We start from the raw sequence: 13,880 nt of genomic DNA on the forward strand, positions 1-13,880 counted from the left end.
AATAATTTTTTAAACTGAAATTTTGAGAATATACTAACTATTCCACTTTTTCTATTTGCCTTTTCTAATTGAAAATTATTTTTTTTTAATTAATTTTTTAACTATATAAATTTTTGGTTGAAAATTTAAACATCTTGTTAAAATTCTTGTTTTTTTTTTGTTGAAAATTAATTTATTTTTTAGTTGAAAATACATCCTTTTGGCACACAATCTTTTGTTTTAAAAATCATCTTTTTAATTGAAAATTCATTTACCATATTTGGTTGAAAATATATATATTGAAGATGAACATTTTACAAAATTTTGCGAAATTCTTTTTTTTCGTTACTTGAAAATTTTTCATTTTTAATTGAACGTCGAACTATGGTGGTTGAAAACTCATATTTTCTGGTAGAAAATTATTATTTTTTTATAAAAATTGATCTTTGTTGGTTATCGTCAACAATAATTTTTTTTAAGTTATTAAAAAAATATAGTTTTGTCACCCACAATTAGTATTATTTTGAGACCTTTAGCGAGCCTTTGAGACCTTTGAGACCTTTGAGACCTTTGAGACCTTTGAGACCTTTGCGACCTTTGAGACCTTGAGGCACTTCCATTTTTTAGTCTAGTGTTCAGAACACGTTAAAGAATAAGAATGAATCTTAAATTTCAAAGGTATTACCTAAAACCAATTTTATGGGTACCCAAAGAACATCCCATAAGTGCAATGTTTAAATCTTACCTAATATTGCGGTTTATTAACGCTTTTTGTAAGTTTCTTTCATAAATAATGACTAATTAGCCATTGTAAAATATTTAGTCATCTTTTAGATAATTTTCAATTGTTTAAACAATTTTAATTGGTTGAAACATTGGTTTTTCAGATTTTCTAGACGTTATGAGTACTTTAATCAATGACAAACATAACAGAATTTGTTTGAATTATTTAATAATCACATTTATAATATATCATTTTAAAACAAAATCAGCTTGTCTAAATAATTCATACTTTCTTAAATATTAACAAGCATTCTTAGAAAAGAAATTACTACTTCAAATATTAAAATCTGTTATCATTGATTAAAGTACTTATAACGTCTATAAAATACGTTCATTTCACGACTTTACTGAAGAAACCAATGTTTAAACAATTGTAAATTAGTTGAAATATAAGTATGGTATCTTACGTTAGCGAATAATGATCACTTATGAAAAAAAACGTTTGAAAAGCCATAATTATTTGTAACGTATTATTACGTTTAAATATTAGATCTACTGATTCAATTAAAATATCTGAAAAATTGGAAAGTTTTCTTCAAATAATTTAAAAGAAAGAGTGTTCTAACTTGTTTTAATATTGTAGCTTCTCGGAAATTCAAGTTACTGGATAATTTGTTCAAAATTTTTCAAAAATATTAGTTAATCATATATTTCTACTCGGGGTAGGTATATATACAGCTTCTATAAAAAGACACAATATTTGTTATGTCAATATTTTATCATAATCTAAATGATATTGTTAGGCGTTTAAGATTTGTAAAATGTTAGGAATTTTTATTTTGTATCTGTGAGAAATTAATATTTAACAAATAAATTTTAAATGCTTCATAAGCTATCTTAAGTTTCTTAATCACTTTGAAACATTTTTAAATTGAAAATGTAAAATACATAAGGAAAGAATTTTAAAGTTTTCATAAATTAAAATAGAGCAAGACCCCTAAACTTTTAATTCGCTCAGGTTTTCTCAGTTTATTAGTTATAAGTATTTGAAATGCATGGAAATTTTTAACAGTTTAACCAAATTTTAACGTATAATAATCGGTGAAACTATCTACATTTTAAAAATTTTAGTTAGTGCCCTACATAAACTCAAAAAACAGAAAACATAACATTTCTAGAACTTGGGCAACTTGTTTTTCGTATAAAGTGACTTTTCAACTCTAAAATTTTTTATTGTTGAATCACAACATTGAACGTCTTCTTCGATATTTCTTAAAAGATGCTTGCGCGCACAGCGCGCTTTGGTTACTTGCCCTATTTAAAAACAGTTGTGTGATAATGTCTTGAAAATCTCTCAGTCATTGCTGTTGAAAACCTTATTGGCTTTCATTACTTGATGCTCTTTATATCTTTAATTTTAAATTAAAAAAATTAAATCTGCAATTAATAATCACTTTTCTTAATAACAATCATAGAATAAAATCTATTGCGAATTTAGATTTTTTTTATTTCTCGCTGTTAAAATTAAAATTTCAACTTATCTAATATTTGTTGTTATTTTAAGTTATTAAAATTTATGAACGATGCTCACTAAATAATTTCTGAATAAATGTTCGTAAATAAGACAATTTCAAATTAAAACTCGAATTAACATTATTTAAAAATGAATAATCACAAATTGAAAAAACACGATTTTTTATTTAAAGAGTCTGAAAATAAGAACCGGGTTTCTATTTTTTAAAGGATTCATTTATTTAAACAAAGTTATTTTGAAAAATTAACATAAACTTTAACATTAAAACCGGTTTTTATGCAAACTATTTAAATCATATTATTAGAAACAAATTAGTATTGCCGACTTTTGTTCATATTTATTCGTTTTAAAAACTGAAGAAGAGGCGCAAAAATAGAAATGAAACCGTGTAAAATCAACAATTCTGAATTAATAGGCATGAAAAAAATTGAATGATTTAAATATAAAAAATTAAAAATTACTTTATTTTAAATTAAAATACTTTAAGATTTTTTAATTTTAAACTCGAAAGTACGGTTAATTATTAATTTAAGGTTTTCTGTGAAAAGTAAATGACTAATTTAAAATGACGATTACATGAAGTAAAGAAATTTTTAACATTTTTTAATGTCTCTCATTGAACGATTTTTAATTCAATGTCGGTATAACAGGAAATTTCAAATTAAAAGGATTTGAAACTTAATAATTACAAATTTTAAAATTCTGTTTTTCATATACATAACCGTTTTCAAAATAAAAATCGGTTTCCAAATAGAAAAATCGGTCCATTTATTTTAAAAAGTATTTATTTAAACTAATTTTATAAAAGAAATTGACTACTTAATGAAAACCGAGATTTTCATATAATTAATAAGTTCTATATTATCAAAAAAGTAGAGTAACAATATTTCTCGAAAATGTAGCGATCAATATTAAAACTCTATTAATTCAATTTGCGAAAAGTGAGCCATTAAGTATCAGTTGAATATTAGAAATTCCATAGTAGAAAACTGCTATAAGATATCAATTTATTTATCATTTACGTGAATGAAATTCTTAAGATATATATAAGGCATAGATTTATTAATAATTTAAATTATTGAACATTTGAAAGATAATTTAAAAACAAAGATGGCAATGTTGTGAAACTTGAAAGTAGACTTCGTCACCTCCACTAGACAACGTATTTACAATTTGTTTCTTCGAAATGGAAACACAAGAATTATTTTTTGGCACTTAGTTTCTTTCACAATAATTTATTTAGGTTATAACCTTCAGAAAAAGGAAGGTTCCGGTAAAACGAAAACATTTCCAATAGAACTATTACTCTGAAACTCGTTTTCAGATATTTTAAAAAGAATTTGAAAATTACAATATTGATAAAATGAGTTATTATTATTTAAACAAATTTTATATATTATAGAAACAAAGTACCTATGCAGTTGTAAAAATTAACAAAAATTTGTTTTTTAAATTTTATTCAGAACTGCCAATATTAGTTAAATCAAATATAAGTAATAAAAAATAAAAAATAATAATAAAAATCCCATAAGTGAAAAAATTGGTTCTACGAGCTTTAGGCGCTATTTATGATTTTTTGCAGTTTCGTTAATTCAAGTTGTTTCTAATACATGAAATACTACTTTATATTGTTAATTAGATTATTACATGAGTTTTTTCGAGAATTTATTATTGTTTTTATCAATTTTCTCTTAAAACAGAGATAGAAAGTTGTGTTTTTTTTTCATTTTCGTCTTTTTGTCCAATTTTCAATTAGAGTAAGGTAGTAGTTAATTGATGTTGACAAAAATATTATAAAACAATTTTTTTATTGTTGATAATTATGTTATTCTTATATAACCCTTGAAATTGCGGTTTTTTTAAAACTTACATCTTTTTATCCACTTTTCACTTTTTGTGAAATAATATTTGATTTAATGTAGCAAAAATAATTGTTTCCACAAATTATTATTGTTTAAAGCTAACTTCTTCTATATTAATGCTAAATAGTTGCTTTTTTACTCTCAATTTTAAAATTTTTTATCGATTTTATAATTAAAGTAAATTAATAATTAATTCAAATTAAAAAAAAAGTGTTTAAACAATTTATTATCAGTAGTGGTAAAAATCTGCATTTTTTCTACATTTCTTTACTATTTTCCCATTTTTAATTGGAGCGACCTTATAATTATTTAAGTAGAGCGAAAGTAATTATTTAAACAAATTATTATTTCAATAACTATCTTTATTCATATTAATGCCAGATAGTTCAGGCTTTTTGTAAAAATTTTAACTTTGTGTCCACTTTTCGTTTAATAGGGTAATAATTAATGCGATTTAATAAATATAGTTCCTTAAACAATTTATAATTGTTTATAACATAACTATCTTCCCTTAGATACGTTATAGGAAGTTGCAGTCTTTTCTGAAATATTTAACTTCGTTTTTCGTTTTAAATAATGAAAAAATAATAAATGAACATTAGAGAGAAAAATATTTTAAACAAGCTCTATTTCGTGAATATATTTTGCTGAAGGGGGGGGGGGCTTATATCAAAATATGTTCAATTCAACATTTTTCTTTTACGCTTTGCAAGAAACTTCATGTTGTAATTTAAATAACAGTTTTACAAGTCATCTACAGATCTAGTCATCCCACCTGCTCCTAATTTTATTTATTTTGTGCTATTGTGTAAAATATCTTTTTTCTTTGAATAATTTTTTTTAACATTAGGAAAAAAACAAAAATAATTCACCTACAAACTTTTTAGCACTTGTTTAAAAGAAGATAGTTCTGAATAATTATTAATTGTTAGAGCAACTATGTTAACATGCATAAATTATTACCTCACGAAGTGAAAAGTATGTAAAAAGTCAAACATTTTAGAAGAAGCTGCAACTATATAACATTGATACAGAAGCAAATAGTTATACATAATAATTTTCTTAAATATTTGTATCTAATAAATTCAATTTATTATTAACTTACTCTAAGTGAACAGTAGAAAAATAGTTATGTTTCACAATAAAACCGCAAGTTACTAGCATTATTCAAATTGAATAGTATTATTAATAATAAAAAATGTTTAAGCAATAAATTTTAATTAATTATTTAACTCACTTTAGTTAAGATTACATTCTCATAACGAAACTCGCGCTTCGCGCTCGATACCTTGTGTCCAATTGAAAAACTTCATCAAGACAATTTGTAAGTCTTATTAAAATCTACTAAAAACAACGCTTTAAACTTATGGATCTCTTAAAAATCCAAAATTGCATATTTTAGAAAATGATCCAACTTTTTGAATATTTGTCTAATTAAGATATTTCATGATAATATTTTCCAAAAGCATATATTTTATATCTAGTCGACATTTTGATTGATATTTATTAACCTATTAAAAAACTTTTTTTCCTTTTTTTGAAAATGTTCAAATGTTGAAAAGCACATTTTCAAAATTTTCAAAAGTATATAACTTTTACAATTTTCATCGAAAATAAAAATTTTACTTGGATAATTTGCATGTCTTTTACCCATCTGTAAGAAAGTTGTACAAAACATTTTTAGTTCGAATTTTTTTTTCAAATTTTTAAACTTTTTTCATTCTGGTTGGAAATATCTGCTTAACGAACTTAGCCTTCATTTTGGGAACCTCAAGAAGTGTATCGAAGGCTGAATTGATTGGACAAATTCTTCGAAATTTAGCATGGCTACAACATTCAAGTGAGTGCCGAAACGTAAAGATCCGTTAAAAACCAGGTCGAAAATTTGGCCGATTACATTACACTCTCATGAAAAAGAATGTAAAGATTGTTTAACATTTTGAAAAAGCTCTAATTTTTTGAATTGTGGGCTAACCGAAAAATTCGGCAAGAATAGTTTTGAAATATATTTTTTATCTAGTGAAAATTTTGAATAAAATTTTTGGATCTATGAAAAAAATCATTTTTTCTATTTTTTGAAAATTTTCAATTTTTTGAAAAGTATATAACTTTTCTAATTTTCTTGAAAATAAAAAATTTTATTTAGATAATTTGCAAGCCTTTGACCCATCTATAAGAAACTTTGACAAAAATTTATAAAATTTGAAGAACAAAAATTTCATTATTTTGAAAATGCTCTCAATTTTTGAATTTCGGTTGGAAATATCTGATAAGCGAACTTAGCCCTTATTTTGGGGACCTTCAGAAGTGTATGAAATGCGGAATCGATGGGACAAATTCTTCAAAATTTAGAGTGGCTACAACATTCAGATAAACATACATACAAAAATACAGACAGAGATACAGGCAGACAGACACCTACTCTCATGAATGAGAATGTAAAACTGCAATCGTCTAGCATTTCACTCAAATTTCAAATTAATCAAAATGTGGAAAATTGAAAAAAAATCGCGCCATACATCTCTATTCTTAGAGAAAATTGCAAAGAATAATGATAAATGGTTTAAACAATTTATTTAAACGTCTAATTATTAATAAAAGGTCCTATTTTATGTATTAGAAACAATTTACATTAGAAAAACTGCGAAAATTCAAAATTAGCGCAAGAAATTCGCAAAACCCATTTTTTCACTTATGGGGTTTTTTTGGAACCCTATAAAACATACTTATAGGGATGAAATTTAAAAAGTCATATCTTATTCGTATTCTTGGGCTATTCCTGAAGAAAAAAGTTGAGTTTTTATTGGATTCAGCTAATATTGAAGATTCTGAATAAAATTGACGAAAAAATCTTTTTTTCTTGCAGGAACTACGTGTTAAACTTCATGCGGCTTACCCCACTTCTAAATACATATAAATTCGAATACAAACATTTTTGACCACGCTAATGTGCACTTATTTTACGTTAATATTAAATATATATTTTATAACAAAAAATTAACAGAACAAAAAAATATATAATAAATGTTTTGTAATTTTTTTTAAATATATGATCTGAATTACCGCAATTACCTGATCTTAAATCAACTTATAAAAATAATAACTCAATAATAATGATAATAATCTCATCTTAAATACTAAGATTATCAAAATATTATATACCTGTTGAGATTGAAATTTCGATTTTTTAACCCGTGCCCCGGGCTTTTAAAATTAATTTGAGGTTTTAAACGATAAAACTTCAATTTTCGAACAAAAATAAGTACTTTTTATGATATATTTATGCAAAGTAAAGTTTAGTCACCTGTTAAGGAATGTTCAAGGAATAATTTTTACTCGATTACTTTTAATTTTAATCCCCTTTTCCCAAACCCCTTACATTGTGCCCGGACAATGCCCCAAAAAATTTCGAAATAAAAGTTTTGTATAAAATTTATGCAAACAATTTTTATTCCTCTCTAAATCGTGAAAAGGTATTATTTTTCGGAATAAATTATACAATTGATGTATTCAAAGAATAATATATCTAGTTTAATATATTTTGTGATTATTTAGGCAATTTTTATTTGCTTAAATCATTATTTGCCCGTAAATTGTAAATCGTTACCATTTTCAGGAACTATTGACAGAAAAAACAAAAGTTAAGAGTAATATTACTTGTACCGATACTTGAAAATTATTTAAACAATTTTAATTTTCTTAAACATTTTTTTAAATGTAAATCCTAAAAAGTAAATAATTTCAGCATAAGTGACGCAATTAATGAATGCTGTGAATGATTCTTTGCGTAAAAGACAGTTTGCATTTATTTAGGGAATTAATAATTATTCACGGGTACCTTTTCGTAAAAAAAGGTGGAAAAAACTCTAGTTTTTTTCATCTTGTACACTATGTTGTAAAAATCCAAAAAATACCGTCTTAAACATTTTAAAAGCCCAGCGCACGAGTTAATATTGAAAGATTTGAAAAGAATGAGGAAATTTTTTCAAATAATCATCATAGAGTACTGAAGAAAATATATAAAAACTATATACTGTGAAATTTGCATTTAAAGAACTGATATCTTGCACGCAAAACAAATATATGCGACAAGAATATTTATTCTTGACCTGGTCACAAATATCGTTGAAAAAAACTATATTGGCAAAATCTTCAAAATAGGGATTTTCAGCATAATTTATTTAGACTTTTGTTATTAATAAATCTCATTTTTAAATTGTTAGAGCAAAGATATTGTATAGCTTTTAATGTTTCAAGTCTGAATATAGAAGCGCTATTTAATGGGATTAATTTTGACATAGTTTTAAAATTTATTATTAATGTTACAGTTTACGTTAAAATCATAAATATTGAAAAGGCCATATTTGTATAAAGATAATTGCAATTGATAGCATAACCTGTTTTTTATTTTTATACTTTTCCAAAACTTGGATGCGAACTTATGTCGTTTTTAGAAATGTGTTACATAACTAATTCAAAGATATCAAAATCCATTATTAGAAAATACAGTTGGCTGTCCTAAAACTAAAAATTACTTCTTTTACATTCATGTTGTTCATTTTTCATTTGAATTTTCAGTCTTTTCTATTTGAACTATACATTTTTTCCAGTTTGTTCCAATTAAAATTTTCGTTTAATTAAAAATGATGGTCTTTATTTTGAATTTATTTTTGGTTAGATTTTTAAAAAGTCTGTTCGAGAAACTGGTTCTTTCATTTCAAGCTAATATTTTTCTGAGTGAAATACAAATAGCTTATCACACCTTGAGCCAGTGTTGTTAAATTAGAACTAGAGCAAGCAAACAAATATTTCGTGATGAGTAAGGAAACGACACAATGCCATTGTGCTGGATGACTCACGTTTTTCGAAAAATTATTTGTCAAGAGTTTAAAGAAGGCCCATGTGTAAAATAATGAAAACATTCAGAAAAATGTTCTGCTCGAAATGTTTAGTGTTGACACAATATCAACACGGGTTAGTGTGATACGAAATTCAAAAGTAATACTTTGATTACTCATATTTTAAATATTTAAAAAGATTCTTATTTCAAATTTTTGTCCAGCTAAGCATGAGTCTGATTGTTAACTACCCTATTATAGTTTATCATTAAAAATAATATAAATTTAGTGATTTCAGAAAAAACTACGAAAATTCAAGAAAAACATCATATCTGTCTTTTTTCCTACAAAAATAAATGGGGAAAGTTTATTTTAAAAAGTAAAATAAAATTCCAAAATCAGATAATACAATTTCGAAATTGAATATTCTAAAACTTTTTATTTGCAAATAATAACAAGCGAATATCTTAATGTTATAACAAAAAGAGTTGAAAAAGAATTTGTTATTCGTTATGATACTTACTGATGCTGCACAACATTATTTGAAATTTATGGTGTAAAGATCGCAAAAAGATCATTTTGCGGGATTCAATGTCAAACAGAACGCGAATAATAATTTTGAAAAGCAAATGAAGAAGTACGAAAAAGTTTCAGAAAGAAATCCGGAGCACAGTACTGAAAGGACTACATAATTTACTATTTCTAATCGTAATTTACTTTAAAGAATAGAAACAAAAAGATATTTATTTAAAAGATGACTTGGTCGGAAATAAAGAAATCAGATATATAATAAATAATGGATTGTCGTGAATAGAGTGTGTAAGCCAAATTTGCTTTTAACAATGTAAAGAGGTAATTTATTCTTTAAAACAAATTTTTTTAAATAATACAAGGACCCTATTGAACTTAATGGTGGCTGGAACGGCAAATTTTTATGAGTAAACTTATCACTACTTTTCAGCGATTATTCAAAGCATCAAAAGCATTTAAAAGTTCAGTCACTTTTTTTCTAAAAATATAATTCAAAACGATAAAAAATTTAAGAATGGTGTGTTAACAAATAAATCAATGAATCTCAGAAAATAGTCAATTCCAGGAAATAATGTTCTAATTTTGCAAATGTTGTAAGCCATATATATATAATAATATATTTAAGCTAAATAATTTTAGATAATGCATGATTTACTATATTTCTTATTTCCCTATTTCCGACCAAGCAATCTTTTGAATAAATATCTTTTCATTTCTACTTTTTTAATTAAATTATAATCAGAAATAGTTAATCGATTGACTAATTCTGATTATAATTTAATTTAAAGAATAGAAACGAAAATATATTTATTTAAGAGATGAATTGATTTAAAATCGAGAAATCAGAAATGTAGTAAATGATGCCTTCTCTGAAATTATTCATCTTTAATATATTATTATATATCTGCATTGCAATATTTGCAAAATTAAAACATTAATTCCTGGAACTGACCATTTTGTGAGGTTTATTGCTTTATTTGTTTACGCACACTATTCTTTAATTTTGTTCATCACTTTGAAATATATTTTTCGAGAAATAAACGACTAAACTTTTAAGGGCTTTCGCTGCTTTCTATAATGGCTGAAAATTAGTGACAAGTGTACTAATAAAAATTCGCAGTTCCAGCGACCATTAAGTTTAATTTGGTCCTTGCACAATGTGAAAAAAATATTTTTTAAATAATAAATGACTTCTTTACATTGTTAGAAGCAAGTGTGGCTTACATACTTTATTTACGACAAAAATTAAACAATAAATTAGCAACATTTTTAATAATATAATGACCTTGAGTTGTTGAATCGCTTCTACCAATCAGAAAATAAAAAATAAGGTTGATTTTAATATGGCCTTATTGACTAATTTCCGTATCTCAAATAACAAAAAAAGTTAAAACAACTATTTTTGAATATTTAAAAATGTCCAGATTTTAAAATGAGATAAAAATAGAGATTTCACCAAAATTTGATGTACATAGTGAAACTGATTATCTATATTAATTAGTTTAAGTTCAGCTTGAAAGGAAAATATTTTATTGAAATGACCCTATTCAATATTCACATTGTTCTAACTTCTCGAACTGTATCTTCATTATCTGAAGATATGAATACTCAAAAATATGAATAATATATAATAGGTGCCGATGATCAAACTAATTGATATAAAAGACCTACAAGATCTTGCGAATAAATAACTATTTTATTTTCACACTATTACACGACTTGCAAAAGGTCCAGATAACAATTGAAAACAAAATTTTCAGTGTAAATCATAATCCTGGACATTCTTGACCGCTTATTACTCAGCTCCTCCAGCTCCTGATCCTGGCCTTAGTCCTGCAGCGCCAGTCCCACCTTGTCCAGAAATTTGAGCTTGTGCAGGATTTTGACCTGATCCCGCAGCTTGCGGATTTACTCCTGATGCAGCATTTGTAACTGGTGTTTGAGTTTGACCTGCTACAGAATGTAGACCTTGTGTTTGACCTTGACCTACTCCAGAATTTATACCTGGTATTTGACCTTGACCTACTCCAGAATTTAAACTTTGTGTTTGACCCACACCTGCTCCAGAATTTAAACCTTGTGCTTTTTGTGCTGCGAATGATCCAGCCGCTCCAGTCGCTCCAGCAACTCCAGCCGCTCCAACTTGTGAAGAACCAGAAAATGCTTGATTTTGTGCACCCAGTCCACCTGCTGCAGGCGTTCCGGCTGCTGTAGGTGTTCCAAGTGTTGCGGGAGTGAAAGATTGTTGACCTTGTCCTAATGGTGAATGCGTTCCAACTCCTGTGGGGTTTATAAATTGTTGATTTTCTGCGGGCGTTACAGTTTGTAAAGAATTTTGCGGTACACGATTTAAAAGTTGTTGTTGTCCGAATTGTTTATTTTGTGCAAACATACCATTTTGTCCTAATGTTGAAGGCAATCCATTCGTTGAGCGCACTCCATTTTGTGCATTCAATCCGGCTTGACCAGGTAATGCTGCTTGTCCAGCCAATGCATTTTGTCCCTGTAATCCGGTTGTTGCAGGCAATCCAGTTGGCTTAGGCGGTCCAGATGGTGTAATCGATTCAGTTGGTGTAGGCGGTCCAGTTGGTTTAGGCTGTTCAGGTTGTTTAGGAGGATCAGTTTTGTCAGCCGTTTTATCTTCTCCAGCATCCTTAGGATGCTCATCTTTTTTAGGATCAGGATGATCCTTTTTATTTTCTTCTTTCGGTTTTTTAGGTGGTTCATGGTGATCTTCGAGTTTTTTGGGTTCAGCGGGCTTAGGAGGGTGATCATGTTCATGGTTTTTATCACCATCCTTTTCATCTTTTTTCTTCTCATCATGGTGGTCATCCTTTAGAGGTTCAGGTGGAACAGTTAATGGTTGATTGTTAATAGTAACCTGTGATGAACCTAATTCTATAACAAAGAATATTATCAATTTAGAAATATGGTTTGAGATTTACAGAATGAGACCAAAAACTTATTTTACCAATTATTTTATTATACTTACTAACACATATCACAGTGACAAAAAGCAGAGTGGCAAAGAAGAACTTCATTTCTTTTAAAATAGAGAAAACTGACTTCCCTAGAATAACTTTGAAACTGATGAAATTTGGAAATAATGCTGAAAGATATAAATAATTATCGCTGTTTCATTATTTACCATGAAATATTGTACCCAGAATTATGGTAGAAGGAGAATATTTATTCTATCCAGATGTATGTCCTTCATCAGTTCTAGAAATTTCCAGTATATGCATTTAGGTAATATACTTTGACAATATTACTGTGCCGTAATGAGTCTTCCATCTACTTCTCTAGTACACAATGACAAGGCTAATGTTACTGCCCAAGTGCGAATTCAGGTCGGCACCCAGAGCAGGTGCGTCGGCCCAAGGTCGGACCGATTTTGGCCCGCCGTAAATCGGCAGCCAAAGTTGGGCCACCTTTTATATTTATAAGATATTGATGCCGGCCCAACCCAAACAGCCAACGTTGGCAGACACCGTGGGGCCGGCTGTTGGCCCAACATTGGCCCGAACATGGACCAACCATCAGAGCAACTATGGAAAATCTTTCGTTAACGAGTCAAGCCGACTACTGGCCCAACTATGGACCAAAGTCGGCCCAGAGATCAGCATGAAGGGATTTAGAAAGTTCTGAAGAAGTTAGGCCGACTATTGGCCCAACAATGGCCCAAACATGGACTAACCATCGGGGCAACTATGGAAAATCATTCGTTAACGAGTAACGCCGATTACCGGCCCAACTGTGGGCCAAAGTCGGGCCGGAGATCGGCATCAAGGGAATTAGACATTCTTTTTAATAAAAAGAAAAAAAATTTATAAATGAATTTCAAAATATTTCAAGTAATTTAAAGAAGTTTAAAATATTTTAAAAGAATTAAAAAAGCAAAATAATTTTCAAGAGATTTTAGAGAATTTAAAATACTTTTTATGAGTTCAAGAGATTTTCAGTGATTTTAAGGGATTTTGTGCCATTTCAATGGATTTAATATGGTTTAAAAAGTGAGCAAAAGAATTTACAATCTTAGAAAGCGTTTTAAATTATTTTTAATAAATCAAAAGAGCTTAAGGATTTTCATGTAATTTAAAAATATTTTTAAGTATTTAAACAGACTTTCAGGAATTTCAAGAGATTCAAATGGAGTTATATTTGATTTTAAAAATTTTTAAATTTATAAACGAATTTTAAAAGATTTCAAAATTTTAAAAGTGTTCAAGATATTTTTAATGCATTTAAGAGATTTTAACTAATTTCGAAGAATTTTTGAGGAATTTCAGTAGAATTTAAATGACTTTTAAGATTTTAAAACATAAATAATGTTCTTGAATTCTTTAAAGTCTGTTAAATATCTTGAAACCTTAAAGGATTTGTAGAAATCCTTTGAATTATAATGAATTTCCT

At 27.2% G+C, this 13,880-nt stretch overlaps 1 protein-coding gene across 1 annotated transcript; it reads right to left on the bottom strand.

Moving 5' to 3' along the window:
• Nucleotides 1–11,262: 11,262 nt before the first annotated feature.
• LOC117182956 (collagen alpha-1(III) chain-like) lies at nt 11,263–12,508 on the bottom strand. Its single transcript, XM_033376073.1, has 2 exons — nt 12,460–12,508; nt 11,263–12,365 (listed from the first exon to the last, which is right to left on the bottom strand). The coding sequence occupies exons 1-2, from the start codon at nt 12,506–12,508 to the stop codon at nt 11,263–11,265; spliced, it is 1,152 nt and encodes a 383-aa protein (XP_033231964.1).
• Between the last annotated feature and the right edge of the window lie 1,372 nt (nt 12,509–13,880).

The sequence above is a fragment of the Belonocnema kinseyi genome, chromosome 2, assembly GCF_010883055.1.
Source record: "Belonocnema kinseyi isolate 2016_QV_RU_SX_M_011 chromosome 2, B_treatae_v1, whole genome shotgun sequence".
Classification (NCBI taxonomy): Eukaryota; Metazoa; Arthropoda; class Insecta; order Hymenoptera; family Cynipidae; genus Belonocnema; species Belonocnema kinseyi.